Genomic DNA, 23,708 nt, shown 5'->3' with positions numbered 1-23,708 from the left:
AGCCTTAGTAAGCATGGATTCTCACCCACGGCTTCTCCAAATAACTTGCCTGGTGGCGGTGGGGGCGCTGGGGGGGGGGGGAGAAAGCGGGGGAGTGCTGGTGTGAAATTGCCTTAACTTGCTCCCCAAGGGAGTGTTGTGAACCCTGAAGTTTGCCCACACCGTAATGATAGTACCTTTCAGTTTCCTGAAAGGTTTAGTGACGTTGGTTGTGTAGATACTTCCTGGGTTTGGTTTTCGACAATGCCAATGCAAGGTAGACTTTCACCTTTGGGAAAAGAGGTGAGAGGCACACTATAAAAAACGGCCCTGAACCAGGACCGCTGACAAGTACTGAGCGGAAAATGTTTACCCATGCGCTAGGAAAAGGTATCACCCAGTTCATAGGGGCCAGTGGGCAAGCCTGGTGCCCAGTCTTGGGGACCCAGGGTGCTGTCTTCCTTCCTCTGCGCTGGCATCTGGGAAAGCCTAACAAACAGTGCTCAGCACGGCCACGTCTGAATGACTAATAGTTTTCCAACCTAGAGCGACATCAACTGATTATTATTTTCCCCTCAAACCAGGCAAAATCAGCATTCCTCTCCCTGCCGTGTGCCAGAACCCGAGCATGAGCAAAATAGTCTTTTGGAGAGAGAGGGCTGAGTCTGAGAACTGTGTCCAGCTCAGGGCTTCAAACCCAAAGAGGGGCTGCAAAGCACGCGACGGGACTGCTGAGACCAGGGGAATGAATATATATATGCAAGGAAAGCGGAGACTCTGAGGAATGGACAAAGAACCGGCACATTCGGTTGTGGGGAGGCTGGAATCAGGGGTTCAATTAACAAAAGATTCATAAAAGAGGCTGTCGAATCTGAGAGCGATTGCTGTTAACCGCAAGCCGAAAGCGTTAGAATCTGATCAAATGGTCTCACAAAAGTGGCAAAGTGGATAATCTGTCAAGAATCTCTCTTTTCCGCATGAATGCGGTGAAGGAAAGACCCTACTTGGAATTCCAGATCCCAAACTTTGGGCTCTGGCCGGGGTGAAAACAATCACAGGGCTCTTGCAAACTCCGGGCTTGGCGGTTCGAGGATTTAAAAACACACATTTGGGTTAGTTTCGTCCACAGCCATGCTTGGAGAACATCCCACATCGCAGACTCTTTGACGGATTCGCTTGGGATGAAGAGCGCGTAAAAAATTAGCAGGAACGATTCAACGACATTGTTCGCTTGAAAGCTGGGACCGCAGCCTTGGGGAGGCGGGGGCCATGAGAACACTTTCTCTTCCTGTAAAATTCCAGCCGCGGGCAGCCGGGTCCGCCCGAGTCCCAGCGGGGAGCAGGCGGCGGGGCTCCGGGGCTCGCAGACGGGCGGCGGCCGCGAGGGACGCGCCCTGGGCCCGCGCCCAGGTGGAGCGCGCGCGGCTCCGCAGCTGCGCCCCGCGCCGCCGCCCTGCGCTCCCCGCCGCCACCCGCGCCCCGGGACCCGCCGGGGAGGGGCCGGGCGGGGGGGACGCGGCGGCCGAGGCTCTGGAGCCGCGCCAGACGCGGGGTCGGCGGCGCGCGGTCCTTCTCCGCCGGATGGCCCGGGGCGGGGCGGCCTCGTCCCCGTCCCCAGCCGGGTCCCTAGTCCCATCCCCCTCCCAGCCCTCGGCTCTCCCAGATCCTTCCCCCGCGCCCTTCTTTGCTTCCCGCTTTCCCCGGGAGAAACATGGCCGGGAGCAGCGAGGAGGCGCCAGACTACGGGCGAGGCGTCGTGGTAAATGCAAACTCCCGATTTCTGGGCTGAGTCGTGCGCTCCCCGCTCTCTCCCCTCCCCTCCCCTCTTCTCCCCTCCCCTCCCCTTCCTTCTTGGCTCCCTCCTTTTAGATTAAATGCTTGAAATGCATTCGGGTGAAATGCAAGCGGGCCACGGCTTTGTTCTCCCGTCCCGGCTCGGATCGCTTCCATACTCTCCTCCCAGCCGCCCCTCCCCGCGCCCGACCTGACCCCACACTTAACAGCCCTTCACCCCGCGTTCTCAGTGTCCCCCCTCCGCGTCCCCTCCCCTCCACCCCCCAACTCGGGCCAGGAATCCAATAGTCTAGCGCTAAGGCTGTGCGGTGCCGGGTTCCCACTCCTGCTAGCCACCAGGAGTCACCTTTGGGAGCAGGGCGGGTCTGTGAAGACCCCCGCGTGCTGCTCTTGTGGGCCCCCTTCCCTTTGTGCTTCCTCCTGACCCTTCCACGGCAGGCTTTAGGTTTTGTTTTCCAAAAGGATACCGAGGATTCTCGAGGGCAGCTAGGAAATAAAGTAGCTCAAATGGACGGAATTTGAACTTTGAAACGTGGGCTGGGACGCTGGGGTCTTTGCAGGAGCTTGACACAGGCTAGTGCCTCTGGAGCGTCAGTTGCCTTGTCTACAAACGGGAGACAGGGCATGCTGGACCTTTGAGCGAATTGGAGAGGTTGTATGCAAAATATCTATCTAGTAGTGTGTCCGTATGGGAGGATGTGGGATGATGGGTTCCCAGACTAGAGCCTCTTTATGCCTGGGAATCCCTCCAAAAGTCCATCAGAGGGTACCCATCTCTCAGCGCCCTGGAATCAAATCTGGTCTTACCCTGAGGCCACTGGCCTCCACTCCCACATCCTGTCCAGAATGGTTTCTATAGAAGGTGGTGGGTTTTACTGTATCAGGTTTAACAATGGTGAGGGTGGAGAGTGGGCCTAACTTGCTACATTAACATTCCCTTTTCCCCAGAAATCTGTGGTAGTCACAGATAAGGCATCTGTGACTATGCATGGATCCTTGGAGTAAAGGGGGTTGGGGAAGGAAACCCCACATGCTCACATAGAACTTACCAGGCTGAAATGTGTTGCTCAGTTCTTAATTTAGCAGCAGGACTTTTCCATCTTATTTTTATTTTTTATGTTTTTCAAGTAGGCTCCATGCCCAACATGGGGTTTGAACTCACAGACCCTGAGATCAAGAGTAAGATGTTCTACTGACTGAGCCAGCCAGGTGCTCCAGGACCTTTCCATCTAAGGATGAGGAGTTCATTTATTTAATCACTCTACACCTGTTGACTGTCCTGCAGGATTCCAGCCGGTGTTCTAGGCTCTAGGGATACAGCAGGGAACCACACAAAGCCCTGTCTTCCTGGGGCTCACATTCTAGAGAAGGGACATAAGTAAGCAAATACGTAAAGAAGATGAGCTCACCTAGTGACTTGTGCGATGAAAAGAAGAGCGGGTAATGAGACACAGAGTGATTGGAGGAGAGCTGGGGAGCACTGCTTTTGCTCAGGTGGTCAGGATGGCCTCTTGGCAGTGATAGTTGAGCCATGACCTGAAGGGTGAATAGGAGGTAACCATGTGAAAACTCAGAAGAAGAGATACAGGGCATACTGGTTGCAAAGAAACCATTGTGTCCTGACAAGAAATCATCACACCCAATTTATGCTTTAAAAAAAAAAATCACTCTGGTTGCCATGGAGAGAACAGTCAAGCCTGGGGTGTGGGGAAGGAATGAAAATATAAAAAAGGAAATAAGTTCAATTCTGGACAAATTGAGTCTGTAAGACCTACAGGTCAAGATGCACTGCAGGCAATTTAAAATTCATTTTTACATTTGAAGAGAGTGATTGGATAGACTTGGAAATCATCAGAAAATAGAAAAATATCTGATGCTTGGAGTGGATAGGGAAGCCCCCAGAAAATAGAAAAAACATCTGATACTTGGAGTGGATAGGGATGCCCCTTGAAAATGGGGGGAAAAATCATAAACTGTTGTTACGGGTAGAAATCTGGAAAGCCCCCAATGTAAGAGGCAGAGTGTCCAGGAGAAGTCCAATAAAGAGACCAAGAATGAATAGCAAAGTCCGAGAGAACAGAGAGGGTGGTAGGTGTCTAGGGAACAGAGTTTTTTTTTTGGGGGGGGGGCAGGTAGGGGGGCCATTAAGAGTGTCAGATACTGCCGAGAGAGCAAATGGGATAAAGACAGAAAGAGGCCATTGTGTTTAACAATGACAAAGCCATTAGCAGTGAGGATCATTTAAACAACCATCCCATCAGTTAGAATGGCTACAATATAGTACTTCTATTTAATAACATATACTCTTAAAAAGGAATTAGGTAAATTTATATGACTAATAAGATAGGCAGATTGTTCAAATGTAAAAAGCAAATGATGGAACAGTATAAAGAGCCCATTCTCTTAGTATCAGAAGAAGCTCTCTGGGAAGCAAGATAATCTTGTGAAAGCTGGAGGGAGGCAGTGAGAGGGTCTCACGAGAGGTTGGAAACGACATGTAATGGGGATAGCCCTGGCATTGATGCCATTTTCTCCAGTAGAACTCGGGATAGTTAGATTAACTCAAGTTGGAAACAGGTAGGGAAGGCAAATTCAGAGTGAGTTCAATGTGCTGATGAAGCCCATGATATCTAGGGTAGAGAGGAAAGGCAAAGCTCAGAAGAGTATAGATACAGGAAAAAGAGAGCCCTCAGGATGATTGCAAAAAATAAAAGGGAAGATTTAGTACTAGTGAAAGAAGAGGGGGCAGGTATTAGTAGCAAGAATTTATTGACTTTATAAACTTACTTATTGACTTTATAAACTTATAAATTTATTGAATTTATAAACTTACTTTGTAGTTTTCCTGTGTTATTTGTTGGCTCCTTGACGATCTGTGACATAGGAGTATAATCTCTGTTTACAGAGGAGGAAATGGAGGCACAGAGATTAGGTAAATCAGTCACGTAACTCGCAAATGACAGAAGCAAGATTTGAAGTCAGGTTTTACTCACTGTGCTTCATAAAAAGCTGTGATTTCAGTGAAGTGCTTCAGAGGTGGGATTGGTCTGGAAGACTGGATTATGCTAATCTGGAATAAAGGTGTAGTAATTTGGGTTAAGGCAGGTGAAGGAGCCACAAGACAGAGTGGCTAGTAGGATGATCAAGGCAGGTTTGGGGGCTGTCTGGAAATGAGGTGGACGAGAAAATTCTCAGTTGGTAGAAACTGTGATAAAGATGACAAGGGGCATAGAGCCAGATGACTTAAGCGTAAAAGAAGTATGGTTTGTGCAAGAGAAGGGAATATTAAGAGATTTAAGATGCCTTTTGCCTACAGATGACTTTCAGGTGAATTGGGGAGATAGGACGCTAGTAGATTATTAACAATAAGTGCTAGTGGGGCGCCTGGGTGGCTCAGTCGGTTAAGCGTCCAACTTCGGCTCAGGTCATGACCTCAGGGTTCGTAAATTCAAGTCCCGCATCCAGCTGTCTGCTGTCCGCACAGAGCCCGCTTCAGATCCTCTCTCTCCCTCTTTCCCTGCCCTTCCCCCATTCACTTGCAATCTCTCTCAGAAAATAAACAAACATTAAAAAACAACAACAATTAGTGGTAGCATATATGAAGCCAAATAAACAATATAGACCCTGAGTTCAGAAACTTTGCTCAGGAGTGACTGGTCGCTTGATCTGGACCTAGTAAGGTCACCCGCCCATGGTTGGTACATCCTTGTTACTTTGCAGGGAGAGATAAAGATCTCTACCCATCTGGCCTTTTGAGATCAGGTTCTTAGATAGGTTTTGTTTTTTACCAAAGCATTATCGAGAGAAACATAGTACCTACACAGTGAGTTTGGAAGGAATAAGGAGAAGAGAAAAATCCAAAATGATTGTGGTATTTCTGTCATGGGTGGCTCCCACCTACCCCACCCCACCAAAGAATGGGGGCAGTATTGGAGATAAGTAATCAGATAATCCATCTACAACACAACTTGACTAGGTCGGGGCCAAACCCCCCACAGAAGAGGAAGGCAATGCGTGTGATATAAGGTATGAAGGTATTATTTGGTCTGTCGAGTCCCGTTTATTCTTCTGGTAGCAGAACCTGGAGCCCTTCTTTTAGGAAACTGCTTTCACACATTTTCTCCGTGTGTGTTGTGATGCCTCCATCACTGCCCGCCTCCTTCCCTGGACCGGTCAACGTTTGTGTGTGAGATTCTTGGAAGCAGAGAGGAGGGATGAGACTCCTTTCCTCTCTGACAGTCGAGGGGTAGATGTGAGCCTAAAAATTGGCAGCAACCATGGTCACTGCCTGAAGGAGAGAGTGGGGCCTAGGGTGTGGGGCTCAGAGGCCGAGAGGAGCAGGGATTTGCTTTTTGTATATGTTTCCAAACTATTTTTCTCCCTGGGGGAGAAACTTGAAAAATGGTGCAAGGCATGTTTTCGGCAAAAAGTTATTTTTATTGATTTAGAAGTTTCTCAATATATCTTCAGATGAGAAAAAAGAGAACCCAAGTGAGTTCCGGGTTTAAATTTTGTATAAAATGGCTCAGTTAGTGTGTTTGTCGCTTCCCCAGCTTAGCCATGTTTTCTGCCTTTGAACAGAGAAAGCATTGTTCTGAATAAACTTAGAGCATATTATCTGCGATACTGAAACTATTTAAAGATTTCTTGTTTTGATTTTTTGAAAAGCAGATGAATAACATAATTATCTGCAGTTCATAGCAGTCTCCATTCCTTCAGATTTAGGACTTCTTTGCAATGCAATTTGCATGCACCATTAAGAATTACAAGGATAAGCCAGTAGTTTCTCTCTCTCTCTCTCTTTGTAAACAGCATATTACCTTTTTTTCCCCATCATAAGTGTAGTCTTTAATCCCCATCACCTATTTCACCCATTCTCCCCACCCACCTCCCGTCTGTTAACCATCAGTTTGTTCTCTATAATTAAGAATCTGTTTCTTGATTTCTCTCTCTCTCTTTTCCCTTTGCTTGTTTGTTTCTTAAAGTCCACACATGAATGAGATCATATGGTTATTTGTCTTTCTCTGACTTATTTTGCTTAGTGTTATACTCTCTAGCTCCATCCATGTTGTTGCAAATGGTAAGATTTCTTTTTTTTTTTTTTTTTACGGCGGAATAACATTCGTTTGTATATGTATATATACCTCATCTTCTTTATCCACTCATCTTTTGATACATACTTGGGATGCTTCCATAGTTTGGCTATTGTAGATAATGCTGCTATGAACATCGGGGTGCACGTATCCCTTTGTTTTTGTACTTTTTTGGTAAATACCCTGTAGAATGATTCCTGGATCCTATAGTATTTTCAATACTTTTAATATTTTGAGGAACTTCCATACTGTTTTGCACAATGGCTGCTCCGGTTTGCGTTCCCACCAGCAGTGCACGAGGGTTCCTCTTTTTCCACATCCTTGCCAACATCTGTTGTTTGTACACCAGTAATTTCTTTATCTCTAGTTGCCTTTTATCTCAACAAGGAAAACACACTGAGACGCAGAATTAAAGCCCCCAAGGTCTCACAGCTACACACCCGTCCTCACATGTACGGGACTTCTAAGTCCATATGCTTGACCACTACTCCATGCTGCCTCTGAGCTACGAATTATCATGACAGCTCTTATGAAAAGGTTGGTTTTGTCATTTGCTTATCATTATTTTCTCCTCCTCCTCCTCCTCCTCCTCCTTCTTCTTCTTCTTCTTCTCCCTCTCCTCCTCCCCGTCTTTCTCTCCCTCCTCCTCCTTCCCTTTCCCCTTCCTCCTCCTCTCCTTCTCCTCCTCCTCTTCCCCCTCCTCCTCCTTCTTATTATTATTCCTCTTCTTCTCCTCCTCCCCCTCGTCCCCCTCCTCCCCCTCCTCCCTCTCCTCCTCCTCCTCCTTCTTCTTCTTCTTCTTCTTCACCACCTCCTCCTCCTCCCCACCTCTTTCTCCCCCTCCTCCTCCTTCCCTTACCCCTTTCCCCTTCCTCCTCCTCCTCCTCCTCCTCTCCACCTTTCTCCCCCTCCTCCTCCTCCTCCTTCCCTTTCCCCTTCCTCTTCTTCTTCTTCTTCTTCTTCTTCTTCTTCTTCTTCTTCTCCTCATCTTTCTTCTCCTTCTTCTTCTTAAGTAGGCTTCAGGCCCAGCACAGAGCTTACTGCAGGGCTTGAACTCACAACCCTGATATCAGGACCTGAGCTGAGATCAAAAGTTGGATGCTGAACTGACTGAGCCACCCAGGCACCCCTTTTTTGATCTTTTTGGTATCATTTATTAGGCACGTATTCACCAGGAAATGTCCTAGGAACTCTAAGATCTGTTCTATCTTTCTTTCTCTCTCTCTCTCTCTCTTTTGTTTTTCTTTATTTGCTTTAAACAATAGACATGTAGGGGCGCCTGGGTGGTGCAGTCGGTTAAGCGTCCGACTTCAGCCAGGTCATGATCTCGCGGTCCGTGAGTTCGAGCCCCGCGTCAGGCTCTGGGCTGATGGCTCGGAGCCTGGAGCCTGTTTCCGATTCTGTGTCTCCCTCTCTCTCTGCCCCTCCCCCGTTCATGCTCTGTCTCTCTCTGTCCCAAAAATAAATAAACGCTGAAAAAAAAAAATTAAACAATAGACATGTATTTCTCATAGTTCTGGAGGCTACAAGTCCAACATCAAGGTGCTGCCTGATTTCATTCCTGGTTAAGACAGTCTTGCTGACTTGTATGTGGCTGCCTTCCTATTCATCTCTTTGTGTCCACACATGGAAGAGAGAGAGAGGTAGAGGGAGAGTGGGAGGGAGAGAGAGAGAAAAAAAAAAAACAGAGAGAAGAAGATCACTAGAGATCTCATTATTTTTCTCTTATAAGAGCACTGATTCCATCACAAAGGCTCCACCCTCATGACCTAATGGCTTCCAAAAGGCCCCACCTCCTAATGTCATCGTAATGCTTCAACATATGACTTTTAGGGGGGCATAATTCAGTCCATCGTCTCGTAGAGGCAGCTTCTTTGCAGTAACCTTCCAATGGGGTTGTTCCTACCTGCTTTGGAGACTCTCCGTTCTCTGTTAATCCTCACCCCAGCCCTGTCCAGAGGTTTTATTGTGTCTTATTTAAAGGAAGCGGCAACAGAGTCTCAGACAGGGTGAGTACTTTCTCTAGCATCACAGCCGAGTAAGCGTCAGAGCTAAGGTCTAGAACACAGAGAGGAATGTAGGCTCTGAGATGCAGCCAGACCAGGGGGCAGTAAAGGGTTTGCATGGTCGGAAGAATGGGCTCCGAAGACCACTAGTGAATGATGCCACCACCTGGAAGGGTTCCAGGGAGTGGAGTGGGTAAGCGTGTGTGGTCTGGAAGGGGAGCCGGAAAATGCCGTGCACTTGAATGATCACCCTGGGGCCTCATGCTGGTTGGGGTTCTTTCCTGGCCTTTACTGTGGCTTGCCAGAGGATCTTCTGGAGGCTCCTCGCATACAGCTGGTGTTTAGGCTCTGACAGGGACCTGTGGTGTTAGCGGTTACAGCAGGCCCAGGGAGTTCTCAGGGCTGGAAAACAGAGCTGCTGTGTGCAAATTCAACAGTTGCACGCAGCCAATTTGCTGATAGAAGCAGAGCAAATGTGATACTTTTCAAATATGCAGATGACACACACCATTTGGCTAACAATCTGCCGGTGGTAGATGTGAATTCCCAGAGCCTTGAATAGTGGTGCTCTGTATTACAAGGAGACAAACCAAGACAAATCAGTTTGGGCTGGAGCTCAGGTAGGATTGGGTAGTCTGCGGGTGGAGAATGTGTCATTCGTTAACTCGTTGAACATTTTTGAGCACGTACTATATTCCAGATCCGTGTCCTGAGCACTGGGGTGCCAACAGTGAATCAGACAGCGTCTCTGTCAGAAGGCACTAACGTTCTAGTCGGGGGAGATAAGACAGAACACAGAGAGACATGCATGTGTCACATCCAGTGGGAATATGTGCTGTGAGGGAAAGTAAAGCTGGGTAAAAGGGATACAGCGATGAGTAGGAAGGAAGGGGGCGCTATTTTATGTAGGTGATCAGGTAAGGCCTCTCTGTGAAGGTGACATTTAAATGGAGACTGGAAGGAAGTGAAGTGTAAACCACGTAGAAATCTGGGGGAAGAGTACTGTAGGCAAGAGAAATAGCAGGTGTTGGTGCAGGAGCATGCTTGGCATTTTCAAGGATCAGCAAGAAGAATGTGGCTGAAGCAGAGAGAAGGAGGAAGGGAATCCCTGCAGACGAGTCAGAGAGAGCGGTAGCTCCTGTGGGCCACAGTGAAGACTCTGGATTGTGCTCAGAGGGAAATGGGAAGCCCTTGGGAGAAGATTAGCAGAAGACAGCCATGACATGATGTGCATTTTTAAATGAGCGCTCCAGCTGCCATGTTGGAATGGGGTGGAGGTGCCAACGTGGAAGCAGGGAGGCAAGCCTAACAACTATGGCAATGGTCCCGGAGAAATGATGGTGGCATGGACCGGGAGGCAGCAGTCGGGATGCTGAGAGCTGGTCCTGGTTGAATTTTGAAGGAATTGATCATGGGATTTGCTAATGGGTTTCGTGAGGGAACGAAAGAAAGAAGCCAACAACAACTCCAACATTTTGACCTAAGCAAGTAGGAAAATAAGTTGTCCTTTGCTAAGATAGGGAAGGGATAAATTTGGAAGAAAATGCCATGAGTTTGGTTTGGCTGGCATTCGTGAACCCAGAACTGGAGTGGGAGTGGGTGGGGGCTGGACCATAAGTTGCCCTTTCAAAACCTGAGCTAAGGTTTTGAGTCTTGGATGAGGAGGATGGAAAGTAGGGGGACATCCCAGCATTAAATGAAGTAAATGAGTTCTATAACAGGTAAGACCGAGTGAGTCAGAGGCTAGAAGAGGCAGGAGTCTTCTCAAGGAGCCTGAATGAGAGCCTTTAAAAAGACAGAGAGCTACAAGGAGCCCATTTACAAAGAGTTTGGGAGGAAAAATCAGAGAGCAGGCACAATCAGCAAGGCTTCCAGAAGGAAGTGGGGCCTGACCTGAGCTTCTGTGGAGGAGGCTGAGCTTGAGATACAGAGGAAGAGGGGGAAAGAAAGGGGCATGTGGGTGCAAGACAGACACATGCACAGAACCCAGAGAGCTGCGAAGGGTCACAACTTGATAGAAGACCACTCTGAGGATGGGAAGGCGATGGTTTCAGGCATTGGGCTGGGAAATTAAGATGGCTGTGCATTATGAAAGCTTAAAGCTGAAGAGAGGAGTCTGACAGAAACGTGCAGGAGTCATTCAGGAATACGAACCTGCAATACAGCTATGGAACGAGTTGAGTGCTAACACGTCCCTGTTGCATCCTTTCTCGATGATCTGAAAGTAACAGTAACTCACTCTTCACTTCATTTTCTCTCCCACATCTTCACTCTTCTAACCATACAACGTGCACAACCAGTGCTCAGCAAGAGTGGGATTTGCTGGCACTCTGGCCACTACATGAATAGGCAGTTTCTGGAGCAGTTTTTCCCGCTAGGACCGGCTGGAGTTCCTTATTAATATAATTCTGAACATAGTGTTACTTATAGTCATACACGACGTAACGTAGACATAAATTATGTATTTACACATATCCGCTCTTACAAACACTGCTATCAGGTGAGCCGTAAGACAGTAAGTTGATACTTGGTCGTATAACCCACCAAAAGTTAGGAATGGAATTCTCCGTTCATTTCAGGACTAGATTCTTTATCAGTTTTCGTGAAACAAATTTCCCACTGATCTTTTCATAGGTTGACAGAATGTAATTTAATGTCATATTGATCGTCAGACCTTTTCTCTGTTTTCAATATTATTCTTTTTGTTCCAAATGATCCTCTTTTTTTTGTTTAGTTATGCTTTAAAAATAAATTTCCAATGAAAAATATTGTAACCGAAGTAATTTGATTTGCAGATTACGGATGACTGGCCAGGATATGACTTGAATTTATTCACGTATCCACAGCACTATTATGGAGATTTGGAGTATGTCCTCATACCTCATGGCATCGTTGTGGACAGGTGAGTGTTATTTCTTGGCGTCAGTCTCGGTCCTGTGCTGGCTGGCCCTCTCTTGTGTGAATCATACAATACACTTTACACCCCTCCTCCTGAGTCTCTCGCACATAGAGGCAGACAGAGCTTTTATAGGACAGAGCATTTGGAATAAAATGAATCTCTACTTTGACTGAACTGTTTACCTGGACATTTCAGGGGAAATGGTAAGAATATATATATTATAAGTAGCAGCCTCAAAATAACAATGTCTTGTGCAAACTGGTAAAAAAAAAAAAAAAAGGATTTGGGAAAGCATTGCTCTTTTTGGGGGAGGGGAAGCATTGCTCTTTACCTGAGGACCTCTGTCTTACATTTTGTCACAGACTCTTAAATTAACCTGGAATAATTAACAGGTGAACTTTGCCTTCGTAGGACACACCCTTAAAGCCCAGGCTTTTCCTGCAACTAGCATTTAGCTGGGATCAGGCAACGTATCACAGATCGGCCAGTCTGTGCACGATTATGTTTTCCAGCCAGTGGTAATATTTTGGGAATAGGAATATTTTCAGCTTAAAAATATCTGCACAGCACTATTTCTAGAATACTATTTCCAGTTCTTTCTGACCATCCTGTATAGATATCCTTTAGCCCCTTCCTAGCCAGTTGCTTTTCCAAAAGACAACATTTTCTCTCCTGTTCTAAACCCCTAAGTCACCATTTGTTTCTTGGTTTTCAGAGAGCCTCCTCCACTTGAGTCTGCCCTAAGCATCAGGATTTAAAGGTCATATACGCCGTTTCACAGAACCGCTTAATGCCCAAGCTATTACCTTTCCATGTACCTCTCATTTCTTGTGCAAAGATCAAATACATAAGCCTTCACATGTATATGGAAAGCAAGCCTCATAGATTTCACGGTGCACTCCCAGGAACACAGAGGTTCTTCAGACACCCAGAAATGGGGGTGGGAGAGGCACCAGGGAATAGGAGCAAATTGAAACTTTGGACTCCCCACCCCTTATTTTTCCTTAAACCAGAGTACTTTTGCCTCTATTTTAAAAAATCTGTTCTATTCTTCTGAGTTAATATTTAACTTTATGAAATAAGTCCTTAGCCAAAGTAAAGTAAGAAAAACACAAGACAGTCACATTCCCAGGATATTATCTTTCCATCAATTCCTGTCTGTAAGCAAAAGGAAATGTCATTCTTTTCTCCAAGATTTTTCCATTGGATAAGACCTGCATATTGCATGTTCTCTCAAACTATAGTATTTTATTAAAATAAGGTCTAGTTTGGAGTTTCTTGTGGCCTAACAGGGCTGTCCGTGGAATACAAGCCCCAGTCTTCAGAAGGAACAAAATGTTCTGTGATCAAATAAACTTGGGAAATTTTGCATCTCCTGAATGGCCAGATCTCCCTGATGGCAATTCACATTAAAGATATGGAAATTCCTGCAAAAAAAGAAAAAAACAAAAGGGAAGGAAACTTGCTCGACTTTAACAATTATACCAACTTCTGTTGTGCAGTAAAACACTTGTATTCAGTTTCCCTCTTAAGAATTCAGAGCCATTTTTCCCTTAACATGGGTTCGAGAACCCTCTGGTTTAAACAAATTCCTGCTTTTCCCACCTTAATTTTGTATCTTTAGTTAATTGCATCCTGATCTAGTACAAGATTGAGTCCTGGTAAGGTTACCCAAAGCCAGTCCCCAGTACAGGAGACTTACCCAGTGAAGTCGTTAGATGCAATTTCTTGAGGCACCTGGGTGTCTCAGTCGGTTAAGCATCCAAGTCTTGGTTTTAGCTCAAGTCATGATCTTGTGGTTCGTGGGATCAAGCCCCACATCAGGCTTCCTACGGCGGTGCAGATCCTGCTTGGAATTCTCTCTCTCTCCTTCTCTTTCTGCCTTTCCCCAACTCTCTCTCTCTCTCTCTCTCAGAATAAATAAACTGAAAAAAAATCTTTTAAAAAAATGCATATTCTTACGTTTTATGTCTGGAAATTTTGCTTCAATGGTTGGGGGTGGAGCCCAGGAATGAATTCATTAAGATATAATTTACATATTGTAAAGTTTACCCATTGTAGATAAATGACTCAATGATGTTTAGTAATTTTTTATAGTTGGGCAAGCACAACTATCATTTTATAATATTTCTAGCATCCCCAAAAGTTTGTTGGCTGTCAATCCCCATTCCTACCTTCAGCATCAGGTGGTCACTAGTCAGATTTCTTTCTCTATAGATTTGTCTTTTCTGAACATTGCATATAAGTTAAATCATACAATACCTAATTATTGATTTACCAGTCGATAGTTATTTGGATTTCTAGTTTGGGGCTTCTAGGAACATGTATCTATGATCATTCACATGTAAGTTTTTGTGTGGATATATCTTTTCATTTCTCTTGGATAGATTCCTTGGAGTGGTATTCTGTGTTTGATAGTTAAGCTTGAGAAACTGCCACTTATTTCCAAAGTGACTGTACCATTTTACATTTCTACCAGCAAGGATGAGGGTTCCAGTTTCTCCACATAGTTGCCAACATTTAGTATTGCCTGTCCTTTTGACTATAGCCATTCTAGTGGATATATAAAAGTATCTCATTGTGATTTTAATTTGCATTTTCCTAAGGATTCATGTGCTTATTTATTTATTTATTTATTATTATTTTTTTTTTTTTGGAGAGATGACTATTTAAGTCTTCTGCCATTTTTACACTGTGTGGGTTGTCTTCTGATTGGGTTGTAAGGGTTCTTTATATATTCTGGATACAAGTCCGTTTGCAGATATAGGATTTTTGAATATCCTACCACCTTAGCCCGTGGCTTGTCTTCATTTTCTTATTTATATCTTTTGAGAAGAATGTTAAATTTTTTTTTTAACGTTTATTTATTTTTAAGACAGAGAGAGACAGAGCATGAACGGGGGAGGGTCAGAGAGAGAGGGAGACACAGATTCCGAAACAGGCTCCAGGCTCTGAGCAGTCAGCACAGAGCCCGACGCGGGGCTTGAACTCACGGACTGCGAGATCATGACCCGAGCCAAAGTCGGCCGCCCAACCGACTGAGCCACCCACGCGCCCCAGTTGAGAGAAGAATGTTAGATGCATTACTCTATAAGTGCTAGTTAGGTCCAGTTGATCTATGGCACTGTGTGGTTTAACTATATCCTTACTGGTTTTCTGACTGCTACATCTATCAATTACTGAGAGAGGGGTATTGAGGTCTCCGACTGCAAGAGTGGATTCATCTATTTTCCATTGTAGTTCTGTCAGTGTTTGACATTCTGTTGTTGGATGCATGCACATTAAGGATTGCTCTGCCTTCTTGGAAAATTGACCTCTTTATTGTTATATAATGCCCCTCTTTATTCCTGATAATCTCCTTGCTCTGAAATCTGCTTTATTTGAAATCAGTAAGTTGCTCCTGATTTCTTTTGATTAATGTTAGTATAGTATGTCTCTCTCCATCTTTTTACTTTTCATTTATGAGAGTCTTTGTATTTATAGACAACATATGTTAGGGTCTTTTTTTTTTAATCCACTCTAACAGTCTCTGTCTTTTAACTGGTGTATTTAGATCACTCACATTTAAAGTGATTATTGATATAGTTGGTTTAATATCCACCATATTTGTAATGATTTTCTGTTCACTGCCCTTGTTCTTTGTTTTTTGTTTTCATCTTCTACTCTGTGGAAACTGTCTCCCCCACAGTGTGTGGACTCTGATGACATGCAATTTATTTTTCTTGTTTTTACTTGTAAGTCTCACTTACTAAGGCTTAACCCCTGTGTCTGAATAGCCTAGTCTTCAGTCTAAGATTGGTTAGAGATTGTACTCAAATACCTCAAGCCAGTAAAGCTTCTGCTTTCTGCTGATGAATGTGTGTGGAGGCTGGCAAGTACGTTCAAATTGCCAGCATTTTTCAAGTTTTCCCTGGTTCTTATTTTTCACCGTGCTTTCTCGTACCTCTTCTGCCCATACTTATAGGCTCCATCTTTCAGGAATGTATGGGTAGCCTGGTCCTATGCTTGTTTCTGCTGTGCTTATGTATAGCTTCTGGTCAACTTGGGATATGTGAAGAGTTTATTGTCTACCCCTCTCCCATGACCCTAACCTTCCAAAACTCCCTATCAAATCCTTGACTAGACCAGTCTGCCAGTTAGTTGCTCAAAAAGGAAACTTTGTGATAATGGGGCCATTGGCTTTCTCTGGTCACATGCTACCAAGATGGCTGCACTAACTGATAATGCTCCCGGCCAGGTGAGCTCCCTCTGGCAGTGCCCCACCCTGACTGAACTACCTGGTTGAACAACAGAGCTAACGTGGGGCTCAGGGAGACGGAAACATTATTTATACCCATTGTTCAATGTTCTCATGAATAAATGATTCTCAGTTTGTTACATGCCTCTAGTTAACTTCCAGAGTGGAGAAATGGTTGTTTTTGACAGTTTCATCCAGCTTCACAGTTGCTTTTTTGTAGAGAGGATGTGTTGACCACCTTACTCCATTATGCTGAAGACAAATGTCCCTTTGAATATCTGGCATGCTGATATACATTTTCTTGATGATCATATTTTGAGAAACATCGCCTGAAGCCTGGTTGCCATTTTATATGTATATGTGTGTACATATGTAAGCACACACACATACATATAAGTTATATAATATATACAATATATAATATATTAGATATGTAGAACATATGTAATGTAATGCTTTCTGCACACACACACACATATATATGTGTATATATATATTCATATATATATATATTCAGATCATTCAGTTAACTCATTTTATTTTATTTTTTTTAATTTTTTTTAATGTTTATTATTTTTGAGAGAGAGACAGAGACAGAGACAGAGAGCAAGCAGGGGAGGGGCAGAGAGAGAGGGAGACACAGAATTGGAAGCAGGCTCCAGGCTCTGAGCCATCAGCCCAGAGCCTGACGCGGGGCTCGAACTCACAGACCGCGAGATCGTGACCTGAGCCGAAGGCAGCCGCTCAACCGACTGAGCCACCCAGGAGCCCCCAGTTAACTCATTTTAAATCTAATTCTGTCTGAAGTGTCAGTAGGAGTTTTTTGTTTGTTTGTTTGTTTGTTTTCAAGAGAGTGCACATGTGCATGAGAGTAGGGGAGGGGCAGAGAGAGAGGGAGAGAGAGAGAGAATCTCAAGCAGGCTCCACGCTCAGCACAGAGCCTGATGCAGGGCTCAATCTCACAACCCTGAGATCATGGTCTGAGCCGAAATCAAGAGTCAGACACTTAACCGACTGAGCCAGCCAGGCACCCCTGGAATTTGTTTTTTTAATATGCACCTTAGATCCTGCCTCCATTCAAGGTTTTAATGTTGTATGCATGTATTGGTAATGGACTTATAGACATGAAACAATTAGAAAAAATACAGTGACCGTTCCAAATTAGGCATTGGGCGCCAGCCCAAGGCTGCATCACTGCATAGCTCCAGAGAAACCTCATTCACATGGTGCTCCATGGAAATGATGTCTACTGGAAATTGCACTCTGGGCACCCTTCACATAGGTAATGTGCCACCTTTGTGAAATAGGAGACAGATGTTATTCTTTTGATAGTTTCTATGGGCTTGACTTTTCTTCCTGTGTCCTCTAGTGTTATAAGGTGGGTGAGTCATTCTCCATTTCCTCTCTCTCTGCTATAACATCACCAGATACTTTCACAGCATTGTTGTTAAGGTTATCAACCAGGCTCTGGAGTGATAAAATAATAGCATTCATGATCTCTGACATATATTTTACATCTTACTAATTTTTGTGACACAGAGAAGCAAAAATGTACTATTGATGATGCAGTTATCAGAAATGTGTTTTGAATACTCTCTCTTTGTCCAGCTTTCACAAAGCTTCTTTATCTGTAGCCTTCTGTCTCCCAACGTCTTCCACCTTCTCCTACATAATCTAATGTGTGTAGTGCATCATGCATTTTTTTTTTGAAAGGAACAAAAACACTCAGAAGTACTTATGCTTTAATATATCTTGTAATCCCTCTTTCAGAACTGAGCGGCTGGCTAAGGATATTATGAAAGACATAGGAAACTGTGACATTATGGTCCTGTGTGTGCTTAAAGGAGGTTACAAGTTCTGCGCAGATCTTGTAGAACATCTTAAGAACATCAGTAGAAATTCGGATCAATTTGTCTCTATGAAGGTTGATTTCATCAGACTGAAAAGTTACAAGGTAAGTTATTTATTCCATTTTCATTATACAATGTTTAGAATAGAGAATTTTCTAGAATAAAAGAATTGACAATGTGATGAAAATGAAGAATAATTTTTTTTAATTTGCTGTATGCAATCTGTAGTTCAAACAATAACGTCTGTGGGGAGAAAACCCCTCTTTCTGTTTTCACATATATGGAAAGTTGCTTGAGGAATGATTCATGGTTTCTTTTATGGTTATAAAGCTGAGTGGCCATTTCCTGGTGACTAGCCTCACAAGCGAGTGTGTTAACAATGAGTGTTAAGAAGGTCTGGTGAGCACTGACGTGTTTCCGCTCTGTATGTCACCGTTGGTCCTGGAGTTCTGTGGGAGGGCGTCCAGCCGCAGAGAGGACAGTATTAGTACTTGGGTGACTGCAGTCATGGCCTGGAAGTAGAGAAGGGAAGTCTGTAGGGACAGTGGGTTACCAAGTGCAAGGAGACAAGGTCAGAGAACCTCCAGCAGAAGGCCCCTCCACCAGTCTATCCTGGGCTCTCTTGGTCAGCACTGGACAGAACCAAGGGAGATTTTTTTTCCCCAAAGGTGTCATCCCTTTCGTGTTCCTCCTTCTATGATGTTACCTTCTGTGATGCTTTTTGATTCAATGGATAGTAAGTCACTAAAACCAGCCTACTATTGGGTCACCTGGTGGCTCAGGCAGTTAAGCATCTGACTCTTGATTTCGTCTCAGGTCATGATCTCACAGCTCATGGGATTGAGCTCTGCTGACAGTGTGTTCGAACCTGCTTGGGATTCTCTCTTTCCCTCTCTTTCTGCTTCTCTCCCCCACTCATTCTTTCTCTCTCTCTCTTTCTCTCAAAAATAAATAAATAAACTTAAAAAACTAGCCTACTATTTGGTGATGAACTCTTGGAGTCAAAACCATGAAATTATTCTCATTGATTAAACTGGCTTGACACATTTTATTTCACTCTTCAAATTGGTTTCTATTGCTGTGTGACAAATTCACTACAAACTTAGTGGCTTAAGCCAAAATGCATTTATCATCTCAGTTTTTCTAGGTCAGACACCGGGCGTGGGTTCTCTGCTCAAGAGTCTTCCCAAGTCCAAAGTCAAGATGTTAGCCGGGGTGGGATCTCAGCTGAGGTTTGCAGATGAGTGACCTTTCCACAATCACTGGCTGTTGACAGAATTCAGTCTCCACTTCCCTGCTGACTCGAGGCTGGAGATGCTTTCAGCTCCTGCAGGCTACTTTCGGGTCTTTGCCTCATAGTTCCCGGCACAGGAGAACCTTTCCATCTTTTGAGGGCCTGGCCCCTCTTTTAAAAGCTGACCTTGATTAGGTCTGGTTTACCCACGATATGCTCCCTTTGAGGAACTCAAAGTCAACTAACTAATCCCCTAATCACGGGAATGCCTTCCCATGGTTACTAGTCTCACCCACACTCAGTGGAGGAAATGAGGCACAGTGTATACACCAGGGGACAGATAGGCATGTGTCTTGGGTTCTGCCCACCACTCTCTGTGATTCAGTTGCTTCAGCTCTTGAGCATCTGGCAAATTGTTTCTCATTTCTTAAGACGCTCTGTATTCTCCCGATGACCTCTCAGGCCAGAATAAAGCGGTTTTTGAGGCGCCTGGGTGGCTCAGTCGGTTAAGCGTCCAACTCAGGCTCAGGTCATGATCTCGTGGTTCCTGAGTTTGAGCCCCATGTTGGGGCTCTGTGCTGACAGCTCAGAACCTGGAGCCTGCTTTGGATTCTGTGTCTCCCTCTCTCTCTTCCCCTCCCCCACTCACACTCTGTCTCTCTCTTTCTCTCTCTGTCTCTCTCTCAAATGATAAAAATAAAAAAAAATAAAGCTTGTTTTTGCAGACATCTTAACCTTAAATGGTTGGTTTCATCTTCTCCTGGAAACCATTCCTTTAAGTACCTTTCATCTTAGATGAAGTCACTGTGCTTCTTTGAAAAAATTTTTTTTCTCATTTACTTGGCTCTGATACTGTTTTTTTCCCGGGGGAAAACAGGTTTTTAAGCTCTTTTAAAAACTTAAAGTCGATTTGTTGAGGTATAATTTATATGCAGGAGATTTTATCTGTTTGAGTTTATAGTTCTGTAAGTTTTGACAATTGCATACAGTCATGTAAGTCGCCACAATCAAGACATAGGTCAGTTCCTCACCGTAAAAAATGCTGTGTCCCTTTGTGACCAACTCTTTCCCCAGATCCTGGAAACCACTGATATAGGTTTTTTGTCCCGAGAGTTTTGCTCTTTCCGGAGTATCATATAATGTAATCATATACCACGTAGCCTTAGTAAATCGTAGCATATTTCATTTGAGATTCATCCATGTTGTTATGTATACCAGTAGTTTATTTCTTCTTATTGTCAATTATGGTTTCATTATATAGATACATCCTAGTTTTTTTTTTAATTTTTTTAACATTTATTTATTTTTGAGATAGAGAGAGAACATGAACAGGGGAGGGTCAGAGAAAGAGGGAGACACAGAATCCGAAACAGGCTCCAGGCTCTGAGCTGCCAGCACAGAGCCCGACGCGGGGCTCGAACCCACCGACTGTGAGATCATGACCTGAGCCGAAGTTGGACGCTCAACCGACTGAGCCACCCAGGCGCCCCGATACATCCTAGTTTTAAAATCACTTATCAGCTGAAGGATATTTGGTTTGTCTCCTTTTTGGGGTGATTATGAAAAAGCTGCTCTAAGTATTCACGAAGAAGTTTTTGTCTGTACTTATATCTGCATTTCCCTGGAGATTTCTAAGTCGTATAGTAGTGTATATAAGAAATCGTAATGTATATAAGAAATCACCAAACCATTTTTTAGATGGATTGAATAATTTTGCACCTTCACCTGCAGCAGATGAGAGTTCTAGTTGCTCCATATTTTCAACACCACTTGGTTTTGCAATGATTGTTTGCAATGATTATATATCATTGTGGTTTTAATTTGCATTTGTTTCTGTGGTGAAGTGTTTGTTCAAGTATATTTTCAAAAATTTGGGTATTTTGCTTTCTTATTATTAAGTTGAGAGTTCTTTATCTATTTTGGCCACAAGTCCATTATTAGGTACGTTGTTTCACATATATTTTCCAGCCAGTGGGTTGTTCTTCATTTTCATAACAGTGCTTTTTTTTTTTCAAAGAGCATAATTTAAACATTTCTACAAACTCCAATTTATCAGTTTTTTTCTTTTATGGATCATGCCTTTTGTGTATCTAAATAGTCTTTGCCTCGGGACGCCTGGATGGCTTAGTCAGTTGAGTGTCCGACTTCAGCTCAAGTCATGATCTTACAGCTCGTGAGTTCGAGCCCCTCGTCGGGCTCTGTGCTGAAAGCTCAGAGCCTGGAGCCTGCTTCAGATTCTGTGTCTCCCTCTCTGTCTGTCCCTAACCCACTCGCATTCTGTCTCTGTCTCTTTCAAAAATAAATAAACATTAAAAAAAAATTTAAATAATCTTAGCCTCATTCAAGTTCACAATTTTCTGTTCTCTTTAAAAAGTTTCACAATTTTAGATTTAAATCTAGATCTATGAGCCATGTTGTGTTAATTTATTAATAAGGCACTCCTTTTTGCAAGGACTATCCACTCGTTTCAGGATCGTCTGATGAGAAGACTGTCTTTTCCAATTGTGAGAGACCTTTGCTCTTTCACTGAACACTTGACTGAGTAAGTGTGGGTCTATTCTGGACACTGTATCTAGTTCTATTCATCTGAAGGCTTATCCTTTCGTCAATACCACACTGTTCCAATGACTGTGGCTAATTAGTCTGGATATCAGGTAGCATGTACTCTTCCAACTTTGTTCTTTTTCATAAGTGTTTTAGCTATTCTACTTCTTTGCCTTTCCATGGAAATTTTATTTTATTTTTTAAATATTTGTTTGTTTGTTTTTTTATTTTGAGAGAGAGAGAGAGAGAGAGAGGGAGAGAGAGAGAGAGAGCACGTGAATGGGAGAAGGGGCAGAGAGAGAAGAAAGACAATCCCAAGCAGGGCTTGATCGAACCCCACATGGGGCTCAGTCCCATGAACTGTGAGATCGTGACCTGAACGAAAATCAGGAGTCGATGCTTAACCAACTGAGCCACCCAGGTGCCCATCCATATAAATTTGAAAATCATATTGTTGATTTCTACAAAGCAACCTGTTAAAATTTTTTTTTTAATTTTTTTTTTTCAACGCTTATTTATTTTTGGGACAGAGAGAGACAGAGCATGAACGGGGGAAGGGCAGAGAGAGAGGGAGACACAGAATCGGAAACAGGCTCCAGGCTCTGAGCCATCAGCCCAGAGCCCGACGCGGGGCTCGAACTCACGGACCGCGAGATCGTGACCTGGCTGAAGTCGGACGCTTAACCGACTGCACCACCCAGGCGCCCCAACCTGTTAAAATTTTTATTGGGATTGTTTTGAATCTATAGATCCATTTTTGGGAAAATTAACATCTCAACACTTTTTAGTCTTCCATCCATGAACAGGATATATTTCTTAATTTTTTAGGTCTTATTTTTAATATCCATTTGTCTAGTTTTCAGGAGTCAGATCTTAGACATCATTGGTTAGATTTACACCTAAATGTTTAAAATGTTTTTTGGTCCTATTATATTTGGTAAGTTTTCTTTGAATTTAAATTTCTAATTGTTTACTGTTAGTATATAGAAATACTACTGATTTTGTATATCAAATATTATGACTTTTCAAAACTCTTATTAGTTCTAATGGCTTTTTTATAGATTCTTTTGGAATTTCTATGTTGACAATAATTTTTTTCTGTGAACAGAGATGGTTTCACTGCCTCCTCTCTAATTTGTAGACTTTTTGTTTCTTCTTATTGCCTTATTGCAGTGGCTAGGACTTCCTGTACAATTCTGAATAGCAATGGTGAAGGAAAACATCTTTGCCTTGTTTTCAATCGGTAGGATATTGACTATTGCATCTCCCAATTTTTGATACATTGTTTTCATTTTCATTCAATTCAAACTATTTTCTAATTTCCTTTGTGACTTCCTCTTTCACTCATGAATTGTTTCTTGTTTAATTTCCAAATACTTGGGGATTTTCCGGAGATAGTTGTGTATGGTTTTCAGCTTAATTCTGTTGCAGCAACTATACTTTGGGTGATTTCAATTCTTTTACATTTGTTGAGGCTTGTTTTATGACCCAGAACGTGGTCAATCTTGCTGAAATTAACAGGGTTGTAATCCATGTGAGATTAAACAATATTGCTATCTCGCATTATCCATTTCTCTGAACATCTTATCCTTATTTGACCAATGTTTTAACCTAGAGGCACATATCTTAACACTTACATGGCCTGTTAACTCATATTTATGTGATACTAGTTCAGAACATTTGCATTTCTAAAACTCCAGTAGCGTTGTGGGCATTCTTGCCACATTTAGAAAGATATTTCCAAATCAGTATATTTTTCCTAGCGATAGGGATATGGCGGTTCCTGCCCAGGGTTCTGATGAAGGAGGAAAGCAATGGTTTTTTTACATTTTTACATTTTACATCTTCACCATCTTCATCCATTCTCACACACTGTGTATTTTAGCTTGCATCTCACATTTACATCCTGTAGGACCCTAGAACGATTGCCATGTTTCTTTTCTTACTAAATGTTCTTCTTCATATCTATCAACAAGGTGATACAGATCATCTCCTGAGAAATTAACTCACATAAAATGTAAAAGCCTACCTGCTCACTCAGAGCAAGCTTTTCCCCTAATTAGCCTCAGAAA

General features: G+C 43.5%; 1 protein-coding gene across 2 annotated transcripts in view; it reads left to right on the top strand.

Moving 5' to 3' along the window:
* Window positions 1-1,584: 1,584 nt before the first annotated feature.
* PRTFDC1 (phosphoribosyl transferase domain containing 1) overlaps window positions 1,585-23,708 on the top strand; it is a 98,408-nt gene continuing 76,284 nt past the window's right edge. The window contains exons 1-3 of one of the 2 annotated variants that reach the window (XM_043564690.1): window positions 1,585-1,738; window positions 11,668-11,774; window positions 17,779-17,962. In XM_043564690.1, the coding sequence (XP_043420625.1) occupies window positions 1,691-1,738; window positions 11,668-11,774; window positions 17,779-17,962 (339 nt within the window). In that variant the 5' untranslated portion in view covers window positions 1,585-1,690. The remainder of the gene's footprint in view (window positions 1,739-11,667; window positions 11,775-17,778; window positions 17,963-23,708) is intronic. The other variant, XM_043564689.1, reaches the window with a different exon arrangement.

This window comes from Prionailurus bengalensis, chromosome B4 (assembly GCF_016509475.1).
Source record: "Prionailurus bengalensis isolate Pbe53 chromosome B4, Fcat_Pben_1.1_paternal_pri, whole genome shotgun sequence".
In the NCBI taxonomy this organism is placed as follows: Eukaryota; Metazoa; Chordata; class Mammalia; order Carnivora; family Felidae; genus Prionailurus; species Prionailurus bengalensis.
The sequence above is the reverse complement of the archived record's forward strand: the minus strand, read 5'-3'. Positions and strand labels throughout refer to the sequence as shown.